Source organism: Hyperoodon ampullatus, assembly GCF_949752795.1.
Source record: "Hyperoodon ampullatus genome assembly, chromosome: 7".
NCBI classification, from domain to species: domain Eukaryota; kingdom Metazoa; phylum Chordata; class Mammalia; order Artiodactyla; family Ziphiidae; genus Hyperoodon; species Hyperoodon ampullatus.
The window spans coordinates 49,473,189-49,490,298 of record NC_136920.1 but is presented as its reverse complement, the minus strand read 5'-3'; the positions used below and the strand labels follow the sequence as shown (position 1 = coordinate 49,490,298).

Sequence of the window (17,110 nt, the reverse complement as noted above, 5' to 3'; positions counted from 1 at the left end):
ATTGGCATCTGTGATAGGTCCATGAGATGATCAACAGCTACTCCTGACTCAGATATGCATTTAGCCATAAGGACATTGTCTGGTCTGCTGTAAGATGGTAGCTATGTACTTAAGGGACCTAGAAGTACCAAAGATTCCTTTACAACATTTAACATTTATGACATATAACATTTGTTTCATAATAAAAAGGGGTAGTGGCATATCTGAATTTGACTAACATAGCCTGTTTTTTCTAAAGTGTAAATAATAAAGGAGAGGGGTAGGATAACTTATTGAAATATTAATTTGTGTTTGGAACTTACTATGTTTTTTCTTCCCCAAGTTTGAAGCAGCTATTCTGTCAGTGCAATGAACTTATATTTGACTATATTCCCTTGGCTCACTGGAGACTTGTGATACAGGAAGGAAAGCAGAATTTTCCCAAAGAAATGCTCTTCCAAGTTTTTGCTCTTCAAAAGTCTGAGCTCCTAAAGGATTGATGTCCAAGGAAGAACTTTAAGAGGAGAAGTAGGCAAGATAGGGCCCTACTATCAGATGTAATTAGATTTAAAGAAAATAAAGTCATGTGCCATTTAAAAAACATGTGTTTGTAGAGTAAAATGCATACCTACTATAGGTGTATTTAAATAAAAATTCTAAAATTTTAATTGTAAAATCTAAGCACCACTGAACAAATTCTGTGATTGGTAACTCTTGCTCAGGGGCAATGCCCTTTCTTGGGCATATTATCACTAGTATTGTCAGTGATGTAGCGTCACCTAATGTTTTTATAAAAACTCACCCTATGGGAGAAACGCTTGACCATGTTTTCTTCTAATGTGCTCCATTTTGCTTTTATTTTTGGTAATATGATTTTTCTGAAGTCAAAGACATAATGAATTTAAGTCAGTGGTTCTCAAACTTGCCTGCATCAGAATCATCAGTGAGGGCTTTTGTTCTATTTTTATTTTACTTTTTATTTTTTAAATTATTGAAGCATTTAATGTTTGCAATGCTACATGCATTTAAAAAAATCCAGTTACTGACAGAATTTCAAAATATAGATCCTATAAGGATATTTTGCCTCCAATTTGCATATAGAATGCTTGTCTATATTTCAGTGTGAATGTCTGAGTCATTTTGGGTTGCTAGAACAAACTACTATAGACTGGATGCCTCAACCGACATTTTTTTTTCTCACAGTTCTGCAGGTTGGAAGTTTGAGATCAGGGTGCCAGCATGGTCATATTCTTAGCGAGTGACCTCTCCCCAGTTTACAGAGAGCTGTCTTTTTGCTGTGTCCTCATAAGGCAGAAAAACAGTCAGCTAGCTTTCTGGCCTCTTTTTTTTTTTTTTTAATACTAATATCCCAGTTCTATCCCTGGACACACAGGTTCGGTAAATCTGGGGTAGGACTCAGGACTCTGTGTTTACAAAGATTTCGCAGGTGACTGATTTGTTGTGAGAGTTTGGAACTAGTTTTAGACAGTAGACCTTTTCTTTCTGAGAGAGTTATGAAGTAGTCACATTTTGAATTGCATCGTCTCTTTCAGTACTATACAATACAGGTATTGCTTTAAAAATTTTTGACTTGGTAATATTCAGCTGATAAATGTTAGTATCTGTAGAGTGTAAGTATTAAGTTCTTTTTCCAAGGGAAGGTAAAGAGTACTACTCTTCTTTATTTCACCAGTGAGATACATAAAATTTAATTTTTGTAAGCAGAATTTAACCAACTATTTCTCTCTCAGCTACAGAACACAGTCGTTCTTGGGAAGATCCTACTTTGATTTAACTGGGGAGACCACCTTCTCCCTATGAGCTCCTCCTCACTTGTAACTCCTCCTATCTCCCTTTAGTCCTCATGATTTTAAACTCAGCATAACCTCATCAGAGCTACACTCAGCATTACATGGATTTGCATACATACTGTATGTGAAACTTCATCCAACCATCTATGGTCCAATTTAATGTTATACAGCAGGTGTCCCCAACCCCCAGGTAGGAACCGGGCCGCACAGCAGGAGGTGAGCAGCCGGCGAGCGAGCAAAGCTTCATCTGTATTTACAGCCGCTCCCCATCGCTCGCACTACTGTCTGAGCCCCGCCTCCTGTCAGATCAGCGGTGGCATGAGATTCTCATAGGAGCGTGAACCCTACTGTGAACTGCACATGCGAGGGATCTAGGTTGAGTGCTCCTTATGAGAATCTAGTACCTGATGATCGGAGGTGGAGCTGAGGCGGTGATGCTAGTGCTGGGGAGTGGCTGCAAATACAGATTATCATTAGCAGAGAGGTTTGACTGCACAGAGACCATAATAAATCAACTGCCTGCAGACTCATATCAAAACCCTATAAGTGAGTGGCAAGTGACAATGAAGCTGCATCTTACAGAGTAGCCTGGACATAAGCAACACACTTTGGGTGTCACTGTCTCCCATCACCCCCAGATGGGACCATCTAGTTTCAGGAAAACAAGCTCAGGGCTCCCACTGATTCTGCATTATGGTGAGTTGTATAATTATTTCATTATATATTACAATGTAATAATAGAAATAAAGTGCACAATAAATGTAATGCACTCAAATCATCCTGAAACCATCCCCCCATCCCATGTGTGTGGAAAAGTGGTCTTCCATGAAACTGGTCCCTGGTGCCAAAAAAGTTGGGGACTGGAGTTGTACAGTAAAGCCGTGGAATTAACACTACCCTTGGGAAGTGGGAAGTCTCTTCATAGGTGTTGTTCTGCATATACTTGATCTCTGTGCTCAAATCATGAAGCTATTGCAAAAGCAATCACTGCATTTACTTAAAAAGTTTTCGGATGCCTGCATAGTAAATCTGAGTATTTGGAATAGTATATATTTGTGTTTACTTAACATTCTAGAATTTTTAATTTTAGAGTTTTCAAATTAAAAAGCAGGGACTTCCCTGGCGGTCCAGTGGTTAAGACTCTGCGCTTCCACTGCAGGGGGCACGGGTTCAATCCCTGGTTGGGGAACTAAGATCCCGCAAGCCGTGTGGCATGGCCAAAAAAAATAAATAATAAAAAAAATCAGTTTCTTTAACACTGACTTTTCTTTTTATATAACTTTAATAGTTAGGCTTGGTTTTTTTTTTTTTTTTTTTGGTTAAATTGCAATTTATTTTTTATTTATTTATTTTTTTATTAGTTTCTGCTTTATAACAAAGTGAATCAGTCATACATATATATCTGTTCCCACATCCCTTCCCTCATGCATCTCCCTCCCTCCCACCCTCCCCATCCCACCCCTCCAGGCGGTCACAAAGCACCGAGCTGATCTCCCTGTGCTCTGCGGCTGCTTCCCACTATCTATCTACCTTACGTTTGGTAGTGTATATATGTCCATGCCTCTCTTTCACTTTGTCACAGCTTACCCTTCCCCCTCCCCTAGGCTTGGTTTTGAATAAAGTCTTCTTAATTAGGATCTATCTATCTCTATATATGTATATATTTTAAAAGAAATTGAAATATAAAGGAAACATCACTAAATCAACATAAAGTCTCAAAATCTGCCCTTTTAAGGCAAGTGTAAATATAGTATAAGTCTAAGTATTATTAGGCTAGCTGGAAGCATATTTCCCTTTTGTTCACTTCTTAATCTCATTCCACAATCTCCAACCAGCACTGCTATCAATAACTGCAACTGGTCCTATAATCACCATGGTGCCCTGGACTAGAAGTCAAGACTAATAATAATAATAATAGTAATAATGGTTAACCTGAATGCAGCTTATTTTGTGCCAAGCTCTGTTCCAATTGTTTTACATAGATTACTTCATTGAATCCTATTAATAACCCATGGTATAGGCATAGGTGGGGAAACAAGCACAGAGAAGTTACATAACTCATCCAAGTTCAAACAGCTAGTAAGTGGTGAACCCAAAGTTATTATGAATCCAAAATCTGAGCTCTTAACCAAGATGCCACCCTGCTCTGGACTCTGGGTTTTGGATTTGCCACTTACTCTCTATTGTCACAGGGGAAATTTGGCATCTCTATCATCTCAGATTCTCAATCTGTTAAATAAGTATAGTAACATCTCTCTGCTCATTTTGTATGGTGTTATAGGAACTAAATGAGAAATAGGAAAGTATCTGGGCAGTACTGGACAGCTATCAGGGTTTACCAGTTCTGCTCTACATGCAGAGCAAGGCCTCACATAATTGGCTTTGAAATCTCTGGCTATCACATTTATTTCAGCTCTTTCATTCTGCCTTCATCCCCTGTCTGAACCTGGTAAATGAGACTTTAGAAAAAGATTAGGGGGAAAAAAACATAAAACAAAATATCGAGCTCTACCGGCTCAGCAGACAGAGTTTCCATGTAGGACACAGTCTGCATAATAAAGGACTCACATGGTTCTACTTCAAGGTCAATCTAATCTAAAACGAGATCTAGGATGAGGGTTGATATTTAGATGTTTACACTCAGAGACACATATACTCACAGGGACAGCTAAGTTCTTTCAGGGAGGACTTAAAGTGTTCATTAAAGCAACCATATGGGGTCTGGTGTTACAGCGGAATGAAAGGCATTAAGGACTAACTGACCTCCCACCTGGTAGTGCACCATCCAGAAGGCCTCCCTTCTTTCTGAGCAAAACAGATTGCCTCCCCTGAACAGGCTGTAAGTGTTGCTGGGAGGAAGCAATGACATAAAACTTTAGTTTTACCTTTATGGACAAAAGAAAAACCAGAGAGAGACTAATTTGAAGCACAGAGAAGATTCTAGAAATCTTAAAACTAATACTGCTACCCATGCAGTACAGCAAAAAGAGCCAGACGTTGGAGTCAGTTTGAATTCTGATCCCGTTCTACACCAGCTACGTGACCCTTGCTAGAGGGGTCAAGGATATGGATTCTGCAGCCAGACTGAACGGTATTCAGATCTCAACTTTGCTACCTACTATATGTAGAAAAACAGCTTAGTGGAAATGTATCATATAATAATAATGATTATCCCACTGTGGTGTGAGTTTTTCTTTATATTTTTGTTACTTTGTAACTTTTCTACAAATACATATTACTTTTACAATTAGGGAAAATAATAACACTTTTTGGAGAGAAACAGTTGAAGAGGGGTATAAAGCAATAAAAGGGGCAAGAAATAGATTAAAGATTGAAAAGGATGTCTGGAGAAAATGTATGAAGGCAGTATTTTTAAGATGTGTTTACTCAGATATAGCTTGCTTCATTATCTAGATTAAAGAAATTACCTAGAAGAAAAAGTGAATGATGCAACCCAAAACTTATGAAATTTATCTCTATATTATATAAGAATATAAGTCTTTGAAATGCAATAATTGTGTGCCACGATTTTCTTACATTTTCTTAAGGCAAACATTACCATTAACATGGTAGCCTTCCCCACAGTAGCAAACGCCATAGGAGGTGGAAGGAGTAACTCAGGGATTGCAGTGCTGTCCTGGATAATTTTCAAAGCACATGCCACATGTGGACAATTAAGAACCAGCTGTCTTCTGTCTACTGTTACTTTATTGACACCTGCATGTGAAAACAAACTCCTAGAGGAAGAGGCTTTGTCTACTTGTTTTGAATCATAATATACACCCTGTTTCAATGTCACAAGATAAGGGCCAGAAATAAGTTACACATTGTGTTGTGGTAGTAGTTAACTTGCAATTTAAGGGGCCTGGAGTCAATTAATAGTCGATTGCTTCTACAAGTGGTCCCTCCAAAATTTTCCATTGCCCATCATTAACCCTTTTTTTGGTCTCAACCAGCCCTGGAGGCCAAGGATAAATTCATTCTATTAAAATGTAATACAGCATTGATTAAACAACTATCTATTTGAATTTTACATCTATAATAACAATAGTCATAGATGTGCAATAACCATCTTCCATAAAATTATAAGGCCTAGTATTGTATGTTTATGTCTGGTTAATTTATTAAGTACATACAAAATGATAAACACCTATAAAAGTCTGTCTTAAAATTCCCATTACTGTTTCATTTTTCCTATCATTAAATTAATTTCCCTGACAACAAACAGCAGCTTAACATGTTTTCCAATACATATTTGGATATCTTCCTTTGATTAAGATTCGTCCCCATTAGCATACCCACTCTCTCTGTTTCTAGCAGGATAGCTCTATCAATCATGCCTCACAGTTTATGTAAGTAAACCTAAATGGTTATGTGGAGTCACCATCAATAAAGACAAAACTCTCCTGGAGGCTTCCACTAAGTGGGTTATCCTCCATCTGTCTCACCCCTTTTGTCCCAGTAACCCCTTCTCATTACTATCCTTTGCTTCAAGAGAGACATTATAGTGCCAGGCTCCCCATTGCAGAAATCAGGCATGCAGCACAGAGCAAAACAGACAACTGAGAGACACTGTTGATGAATCTTTGACTTGGTTAAGTTCAGTAATGCACTTTACAAATGCTGTGAGGAGTCTGATGCCATACTTTGCAGAATTTCTTTGAGGGAAAAGCTACATGGTGTTGGTTGTTGAGTGCTACTATGAATAATATATGGCAAAATCAAGAAATTATCCAGAGGATAATTGTATCTGGCCATAGAAGCCAGACTGATAGACTAGTTTTTATCATATTTGGTTCCACTGAATCCTATATTATATTTTCAATGAAGAGGGTAATAGATACTCATTGTGTTAATAAAAATAAAGATCCTTAATAAAGCATTAAGACTATAAGACTTCCTGTAATACAATATTCTGAGGTGTTCTGGGAGATAAATTAGTTGAAAAAAACTTATATGTAGATTTTGTTTGAGCGTCTGCACATCATTGTTGGCTACAGTTCCATTCCACTAAAAAATGATTTTATTTGTGGAGTAGTTCATCTTAAATCCTTGCTTTAAATGGTATTAACAAGAGGTAACATTTATCAAGTGCGTACTTTTCTAAGAACTTTACATGTATTAACTCAGTTTCTTGTCACAATAAGCCTGTAAGGTGGGAAGTATTATTCTGCTCCTTTTAAACATGAGAAAATGGAGGCAAAGCACAGTTACATAACCTGCCCAAGGTCACACAGCCAGGAAGTGGTCGAGGCTGGACCCTGAGCAGGGTGGCTCCAGGGCACACCCACCTGAACACTCTGCTGTCCAGATCCCGATTCTAAAGCAGGCACAGTTGTCTGCCTAGGGCACACCCAGTTCTTTTTTCCTATACTTGGTTAATGGCAGGTAAGAAAAGATTTCTTTCCTATGTCAAAAGAAGGACCTTCCAGTTCATCCAGAAATGGTCTTAAGTCATTAAATATAAGTTAAAAAGAAGAGAGCCTAGAACAGGATCAGACTTCACTGATGGAAAGCGCTGACTGATCCTTTGAGAACCTGTCCCTAATGGAGACCACAAAACTTGAGATATAATTAAGAGGTGGTTTCTATAACACAGATTTAATAACTGACATGTTTGTGTAATTTAGCTCAGTGCTTCTCAAAGTTGGGTATTCACCCGCAACTTGGGCTTATGGTATTTGCCAGGCAATTAGTATCCCCAGAAAACCCATCTGGTATGTTAATTTTACATTAACACTTTGAATAAAAACAATTACATTTCTAATAAAAATATTTCCACATTAAAGCAAACAAGGATATCTCCCAAATTTTTATGACAAAACATAAAACTTTGCATGTTTCATGCTTGCACAGAAAACTTCATGTTCTACCCCAGATCCTGAGGAGAACAAATTCCTTTTTCAAGGCCTAAGGGCATGTGGGTAGCAATATTTGAGAAACAGTGATTTAGCTTCTAACCAGTTCTGATCCACAAAGTTAAACACCAAGGAAAACAACAACAACAGTGGCAAACACTTATGGTGTTTCTGAAAACTTACTCGACAGCGAATAAAAAGCGTAGAAATGGCCAGTGGTAGATCAGCCTGACTGAAGCAGGCCTGTCCCTCCTGTGGAAGATGGCTGTTGAATCTAGCTCTAAAATCTAGCTCAGATTCCTGTGCCCCTCTTCTCCTCCACTGCCACCTGTCCCCACAGCCCCAGCTGTCATGATCTCTTCCTTTGTTTCTTCAGTGGTCCCTGTCCTGTTCCATATACCAGTCAGGAGGGTTTTTTTTTTTTTTTTTTAAATAAAACATAAATCAGATAATTTCATTCTCCTGGTTGCTTCTCTTTAATAGATTCTCAATGCACTTAAAATTCAACCTACACTTCTTCATCATTACCTACAAAGTCCCACATCATCTGGCTGCTGACTCTTCCAACCTAATTTGTTGCCATGCTCCCATTAGCTCATCTCTTCCAGCCAAGCTTGACTTCCTTATATTCCTGGAACCCACAAAACTTATTTCTGCCTCTGGGACTTTGGCTTTGCTATTTCCTCTTCCTGGAGTGTTCTTTCTCTGATCTTTATATCACCACTTTTTTCTTTTTATTCAGGTCTCAGCTCATATCCTATCTCCTCAGAGGGACATTCCCTGGTTGTCCTCCTTTACACTGTTCTCTTCCCCAAACTCTGTCTATGGTATATCATACTATTTTATTTTCCTTACAGCACTTTTTATCTATAACTCATTTATCTATATACCTCCTATTCAATACACTAGAATGTAAAGTCCCTAAGGGCCAGAGCCTTGTCTGGTTTGTCCACCATCGTAATTTTGTTGCTAATAACTGTGCTTGACACATGGTAGAAGCTTGAATATTCACTGAATGGGTAAATGAATGAATGAATGGGAGAAAGAGAAAAGAACTAGAATACATTTTAGATACTATGTCCAGTAAACTAATGTTCTATAATTTGGGGAGAGAAGAGGGGAGGCAGACTCTAGTCTGATGGGTTCATATCTATTTAGTAATAAGGGAGTCAAACTGAATATCAGAGTCACAGTTTAGAGTGGTCCTTGAAAGTTTCTGGAGACAAGAAATCTTTCTTGAGACTTTATTCGGCTTTTGCTTAACCAAATTATGTGAGGGAACATTATATAGAGCCAGTTAGAAAGACATCTGGGTACAATAAGTTAAGGGCCAGGTGAACCTGGTTTCTAAAACTGGGAAATATATTGCTCACAGTGATAGTTTAGGTCCTTGGCTTTCATAACAGCACTTATCACATTCATAATTTGGGAAATTAAGTCCCCACATCTTGAAATAGAAATTGTACTTTGCATCCTCAATTTTTTTTGGTTTCATTTTAGTATCAATGATTTGTTTGTGTATCCTGAGAATACTTAAGCAGATAGTGAGGGTGTGTGGTTTACATCTCTTCTAGGTGACCAGGGAAGACTTGGCTTAGTAGAGAGGGAATTCATAGTTGCAGCTAATGTACAAAGTGGGAACTGCTCACAGGTGATCATTGACTGATTATAGCTTCTTATTCCATCATAAAAAAATGAACATCAGCTTAGAGAAATAGAAAGAGCACTGGACTGGGTGTTTGAAGACATGGGTTCTAAATCTGATTCTACTACTTACAAGTTGTGAGACCTAGGGATAGCCAACAAATCATGTTAGGCCTTGTGTTTCTTACCTATCAAATGGAGGAAGATTAGACTCTATAGTCATTTACGGCCCTTCCAAATCTGATAGTCTATAATTCTATGAGCCAAAAAACCATCTCAGCATCATTGTAACAGCATTGTTTTCCAAAAATTGACAGCCAGAGTATTTACATAATAATAATTTGATTTATAAGGGCCTCAGTAGGGTTTCTACTAAGAGAATTTCATCCAAGGCTTTTTGTTTAGGCTTCCTTTCTCTAAATTGAGGAAAAACAAAATTTCCCAGCTTACTCTGGTACAGATTTCCTTAAATAGTAAAAGAGACTTAAAACAATTCCAGGTAAGCCATTGTAGGATTCTTCTAATCAAAACTCTTTTTAAAATTCTTACTGTATTTCCCAACAAAAGTGAATATAAATCAGGAAGATAGGAAAATATTATGAACATTTGGAACAAAAGACTACCAATTTGATATAATTTTATAGGTTGTTGGAAGGTACCCATTTCACAGAGATGTTTCCCTGTCAGCCCCAGTCCCATCATTAAAGATTCATTGCCTTGATTTACTATTTTAGGAAAATGTAAAGTAGGCCCCACATGTAAGCTACTATAGCACATTAGGATAATAATAATTTTATATAGCTCTCTAAAGATGACAACTTTCACACATATTATCACATTAAAACCTCACAATTCCATGAGGAAATTTGAGGACCCAAATTTACAGATGAGAAAATCAAGACTCAGGAGATTGAATGACTTGTTCAGGGTTATCTAGGTGGTAAGCAGTAGTACCAGCATCCTGATACAAGCCCAATCCCCTTTACCCAACATCTCTACATAAAAAGAGACTGTATGAGATGGTGGGTTGGGGGGATGGGGATGAGGACTTTGAAGACAGACCCGAATTCAAATTTTGCTTCTTCTATTTGCTTGCTGTATGATATGAGAAAATTACTTAAACTCATTTTTGTTACCTGTAAAAATCAACACTAAGAATATTATATAAATAATATCGGAGCAATAGTGCATATGAAAGCACTTAGCGTAATAGTGCATAGTAGTGATCTTTTTGTTTTTACTACTCTGTGTATTTCCAATCTTATGAATAGGTTGCAGATGAGAGAAAGGATAGAAATAGAAAGACAACTTAAAGGTAGGTACCATTTTTCTTTACGAGCCTTGTATTCAAACTATAACAGGTGTGTTCATTTTATTCTATTTCACATTCTTCCTTGAGTACGCATGTGCTATCCCCTACCATGAGTCCCTTTCCTGATCTCTTGACTCCCTAATGAATGCCTACACATTTTTTCAAGCTCAAACACAAGAGTTATCTCCTCTTTAAAACTTTATTTGACGTCATAGGCTGTTCCTGTGGCATTCACGTAAAACTCAAAAAAATTATTTATAAATATTTACTAAGTGCCTCTCTGGTGCTGGGGAACTCTGCTAGGGCAACACGAGAGCGCTTCACTGAACTGATCTAATTTTGTTTGTTTCTGTTAGTAGGTCCCACACTTTGGGATTTTACAGTACTTTTACATTTAAAAAATGAGGACTAATATAAAGTTGCCAACTTTTCATTTTCTAGGTTAGGATATAATAAGTAACTGCCATTGACTACCATAAAAGAAAGGGCATTTTGACACCAAATTATAAAATCTCAGGACTAAAAATATACATACAGGCTTTATGGGAAACTTCATGGAGGGGGTCTGCATCATCAGGGAATAGGTACTGGGGGATCCACTGGTTCCATGTATATTTTTGTCCCAATTTGACGGTTCTTAGAGATGCTGTTTCTTATTCCATTTTGCATCTCTACTGCAGTGCCCACTGTCTAGTAGGGCGTATTCAGTGAATTCATGAATAATGCTGTGAATATGCCTCAGAAAATATTTATCTCTGAGACCTGTGGTAATGCCTTATAGCACAGAGCACCTGTGAGAGGATACAGCAGTGGTGAGGATGTGAGGGAGGTGTCTGTGTGTTTGTGTGTGTAAACTGATATAATTTATTTCACAAGTTTCCCAGGCACCAGAAATTCAGAAGACTTTATGTAAAGTTACGAGATTGTCCTGCCAGACAGCAAGGAAGGAAGCAGGCAAGAAGTAAGACACTGATGCATATCACTGTAGGAAGAAATGAAATCTCTTCCCCAGACACTATCTGAAATATTCCATGCGAATAGGTAGATTGAGAATTATAATGAGTATACCTACAGCAAACAGATAACATTCATTTAATATTCATTATGTATCAGGCACTGTTATAATTTCTTTGCATGTATTATCTCATTTAATCATTACAACAACCTATTGAGAAAGATTTGATTACTATCCCCTTTGTAGAGATGAAGAAACTGAGGCTTGCAGTCGTTAAAAGATTTGCCCAAGCTCACACAGTCAGCCAGTGGTAGAAGTATGTCTCAGAATGCATCTAATTGTCTTCAGAGCTCATCAAAACTCTTGGGTCCCTTTCTAGCCACATATTTTTTTTTATGATGAGAACAGTTTTACATGACTTGGTTTTCATTTTAAAAATAAGGAGAAAATTAACATGTTTCTTTGTAGCCAGAATTTTAAAGCTGGCAGGGCACCCAGTTTTCCTACTTAAAAGCTGTGTGCCCACAAGCAAATTCCCTAGCCTCTTTGAGCTTCAATTTCTGTATCTCTAAAATGGGGATGACAGCCCTTCTTTCTGTGTTTTGGGGAGGATTAAAAGGATAGTCTAAGTAAAACAGCCAGCAAAGGGCCTGGATTATGAATGGGGTTTAATAAATTTTAATTCACTATGGGGCATAGTAAGATAAAATGACATTTTCAAATTAAAATCCTATCAAATATTGGCGATAGGATGAGAGCAAATAGATTATTGCTCTGGTGAATAAAGGTGGCTATATTTATACAATCTTTAGAGAACCATGAGGATTATCTTTGCTGCAGCCTTCATTTTAATTAAGAGCATAGAGATTAGACATATCAGCATAGGAAGAGGTTTATATTTGATTTAAACCACAGATGCACATTTGCAGCATCTAAACATTCCATTCCTTGGCTAAAGATGTAACAAGCCACTTCAGCAAACCTGAAATTGCAAAATAAATGGAAAAGGCTTAATCATTTCAAAAGAAATAGCAAAGGAATGAAAAGACCAAAGCACACACGGGCACCAGCAAGGAAAGTTAAGCAGCAGGAAGTCTCCTCAATTTTTTAAAAGGCTGACAGTAGACAGCCTTTAATCAGTAGACAGGCAGGATATACAACTAAAGGAACCATCTGTATCACTTTTCCACACAAACATTTTCAGAAAGAAAGTGTATGGCAAGAACATGGAACTTAGAGTAAAAAAAAAACACCCCAGAGTTTTTTAGTTCTGACTCTTCTACGAACCAGATATGTGGTTACAAGGGGACGCGTACATACTGCTATGTTACTTCCTTCTTTCTGAATCTCAGCACCATCTTCTGTCTTTGAGTAATGATACCTATCTTACAGTACAGCTGTAAAGCTCAAATGGTGTTAGATATCGAAAGTCTTAGATTGCAAAGTGATGGTTGTGTGTCTATTACTACTTCTCCACAAAGAATTTGTGGTTTTTGCTTCCAACAGAGGACAATGACACATGTTTATAAGTCTTGGCAGATTTCCACTTGAGGTGAGACTATCGTAAGTTTGAATGGTGCTGAGAAGCAACAGCTGCCATGTTAGGCAAATGCAATTTCTTCCTTGTAATGATCGCAAACCCAATTAACCAAAAGCATATCTGACCTGGTATAATCGTCTTCAACAAGCATGTGCTTTGGAATTGGTGAGTACCTTCCTGGAGAGATGGGCGGCAGGGAGGTTTTGTATTCTAAAGTGCCATTGTTGCCAGAGAGAAGATGGTTTCCCATTGGTGGAGAATAAGCTAAGGGGTGAAAGAAAAGAAAAGAAATCTGTTATGTGGCTGATTCAATGTGTCATGCTACAGTTCTGTTAAAAATAGAAAGGCTTTGCTACACGCTAAGAATTTTCTGATCCTTCAAGAGGAGGGAGTTGCTGTTTGTTTGCATTTAATATGTACAAGCACATGGTGACCTTTAGGATTGGAAAGATGTAATAACAGTTATATCTGTAAGCCCAGTTCGTATAATTAGGTGAAGAGAAAAACTGGAGGAGGGACCCAGCACTCATATTTTCAGAACAATGATTAATTTTCTATTGAAATAAAAATGTTAGCTTTTTAATTGCAGAGCTCACATTCTTCTCACGTAATTAATATCAACCCATCAAAAGCAGAAGGCTCTTAGGAGCAAGTTCTTGTATAAGACTTTAATCCCTAAATATGCTCTACTCCCATGCCAGAAAGGCTAACTCTGGCCTTTCTCTTCTGTCCCTCCACCCTAATTCATCCCCCTTTTGGGTGACTGAAAAGCCCTCCTAACTGGGTCTCCTGCCGCTGTCCTCTCCCAAAATCCATTTTATACATTGAGAAATCCAGGTCTGATCATGCTGTTCTCTTGCTTACACACTCTCCATTGCCAATACTGTACTGAATATAAATTCTCCCTCTCACCATTCTTATAAGATTGACTCATTTCAATATCCCCCCTTATGAATCTCCTATGGTCCTTAAATAAGGCCTGTTCTCCCCAGTATCTGTACCTTTGCTCCGCTCTACCAGCTACCTGCAACTTCTCTCTCCTATCCCATCTCTGATACCAAAATCTCATCCATTTTTTCAAGATAAAATTCAAATGCCATCCTCTGCATAAAGGTTTTTCTGATCTTCCGAAGACAGGTGATATCCCTTTCCTTTGAGTGCCCAAAGGACATATATTGTTACCTCTCTCATGGCATGTACATCACTCTCAGTTTGCCAAATATTGCTACTATTTATATATCTGCATTAGCCTTCCTTTCAATGAAGGCCATGATTTTATCTCCTTTGTATCACACATATTACTTTACAAGGTGTCTTGCATGTATTGAAATTACTCAATACACATTTCTTGAATTGAATAGCAAGTTTTGTTTTCTCCTTTTTCTCTTTGATGTTGACCTTATATGCCCTTCAAGAAGAGGCTCACAGAGGCTCAAGACAGATTTTTCTAAATTTAACCAGTTTGAAAAACTCTGGAAATTAACACTCTTTCATATCCTGAGGTAAGGCTGATCTCATCTTACTGCTTGCTTGACAAAAAGACATATTTTGGGGCAAGTCATTTTAGAATCACCATTAAGAAAAGCAATAGCTAATGTAATGGGCAGATAACAAAATCATTCAACATTTAAATTTCAAGAGAAACGTCCAAAGAGAGGTCAAACAACTTGCTTAAGACTATAGTACTAATTAATGACAGGTCCTGAAGACATTCTGAGTTCCCAGTCTCACAACTGGTTTCTCAAAATTTCAGAATGAGCACATTTACTCATGCTGACAAAACTATCCCTTAAACTCACATCAAAGAAATGAATTGCTTCTAAATCTAGTCCCCAAGGACAGAATCTTCTTGTTGACCTATTAAGAAGAGGGGAAAACACGGGGCTTATGCAGCAGTGGACTTTGTGAGGACGCAGTAGAGCATCTCATTGTTAGTTGTTGCCCTAGAAGCACGCACCTCCACCCCATCTCCACTGCCATAGTGATCAACAATTTTCTCTGGCTTCCCTGCCAATATATCAAATTCTGGTAAAGGTAAGAACTATAATGATAGTTATTAAGGATTATGATTTCACCAATTGATGGCAAGATCCTCTCACCCAGGAAGAGGCACAGTGCTATCTCTGGTTTATTTTGCCTGTCCCTCTTTTCCACTCTGCGGCTATATAGATTTGAACTAGGAAGAGAGACTATTAGGACATGAGAGCTATCATGCTTTAGGAGCTTGAGAAACAGACTTTAAAAATGCATTGCCCCTTGGAATACTACTCAGCCATGTAAAAGAATGAAATAATGCCATTTGCAGCAACATGGATGGACCTAGAGATCATCATACTAAGTGAAGTAAGTCAGAAAGAGAAAGACAAATACCATATGATATCACTTATATGTGGAATCTAAAATATGACACAAATGAACCTATCTATGAAACAGAAACAGACTCACAGACATAGCAAACAGACGTGTGGTTGCCAAGGGGGGAGGGGTTGGGGGAGGGATGGGTTGGGAGTTTGGGATTAGCAGATGCAAACTATTATATATAGAATGCACAAGCAATGAGGTCCTACTGTATAGCACAGAGAACTATATTCAATATCCTGTGATAAACCATGTAAAAAAGAAATGAAAATAATGTGTATATATATATATGTATAACTGAATCACTTTGCTGTACAGCAGCAATTAACACAACATTGTAAATCAACTATACCTCAATAAAATAAATTTTAAAAATGTGTTGCCCCTATGCTATTGTAATCACACTGTCCATAACATACATCATCAAGCCTTTCCATAAGGGTGAATCTGACAACTCATCAGGTAAGGCCTCCAAGGCAACTGGGGAGTCAAGTGCAGGATCCCCCTGAAGTATTTCCACAGGCTAAAAAAGAGTGAAGGTGCAAGTAGAGGACTTTGCCAAGTTTTGTAGAATTCCGATTTTGCAAACCTGGCATGCTGTTCACAGATGACACTGAGCGTGGTACTTACAGTGAGTAATATCAGGTGGACCGTAAGGATCAGTCATATAAATGGTGGTGGCTTTGCCAACTTTTAGATAAACTACGTCTGACGTGTTCTTCAATATTGCTACCGCCTCTTCATGTGTTACTTCTTCTAAACTGTAATTGTTTACCTGAAAGGGGGAAAAATTCACTATTAGAGCCAAATCTATGCAGGTGAAGAGAACTATTCAGGCAAGAAGATATACAAAATTATGACTTATGTAAAGATTAAATTGCAATCATTACAGTCCAGTATCTATATCACACTTTGACAGAACAGATGAATTAAAGGCATTAGCCAAAGCAGATAAGGTACAGTTGTTGATGCTAAAAAACAAGGTTGCTTCTGCCATTTTCTAAGAGGAAACGATATTTTATAATAGAAATCAGAATACTCTTTGTGGAAAAAGGAACAAAGGGGTCAAATGTCCTTCTTATGCTATAGTGATTGTGATTACAGAAGTAACATACATCCATTGAAGAAAACAAACAAAAACAACAGAAGAAAATAAAAATTATCCCTAATCTCCCTATATGGATATATTTCTTTAAACGATTGTGACCATATTACACACACTGTTTTGGAACCTGCTTTTTAACTTCGAGTGAACATTTGCCTCTAACATGAATGTACTTCAACAACATGAGTTTTGTTTCCTACAAAGCACTGTGCTACATGGCTATAACATAATGATTTAACTAATCTCTTACTAAAGCATGTTTATGTTGGTTCTAATTTTATTCTATTATAAATGATGTTGAGTAAACTTTTTTCTATATTTGTACACCACTTTGATGACTTCTTCAGGATAACTCATACAAACGAACACTGGACAAAGTATATGAATATTATAAGGGCTCTGATACCTATGTCCAAAGTGCCCTTTGGAAACATGAACCAGTTTACTCTTAGACCACAATTATACGAGAGCCCCAATTTTCCCACAGCTTCACCAAACTTGGCTTTTCTCACTTTAAAAACTGTTCGCATCAAAATGTCATTTAACAT

The 17,110-nt window shown here is 37.7% G+C and overlaps 1 protein-coding gene across 19 annotated transcripts in view; it reads right to left on the bottom strand.

Annotated features, from left to right (window-relative positions):
* DLG2 (discs large MAGUK scaffold protein 2) overlaps positions 1 to 17,110 on the bottom strand; it is a gene marked incomplete at its 5' end in the record, with an annotated part of 2,112,028 nt that overhangs the window by 502,202 nt on the left and 1,592,716 nt on the right. For all 19 annotated transcript variants that reach the window (XM_079707355.1, XM_079707356.1, XM_079707361.1 and 16 more), the window contains 2 exons: positions 13,225 to 13,363; positions 16,088 to 16,232. In XM_079707355.1, coding sequence (XP_079563481.1) covers positions 13,225 to 13,363; positions 16,088 to 16,232 — 284 coding nt within the window. The remainder of the gene's footprint in view (positions 1 to 13,224; positions 13,364 to 16,087; positions 16,233 to 17,110) is intronic.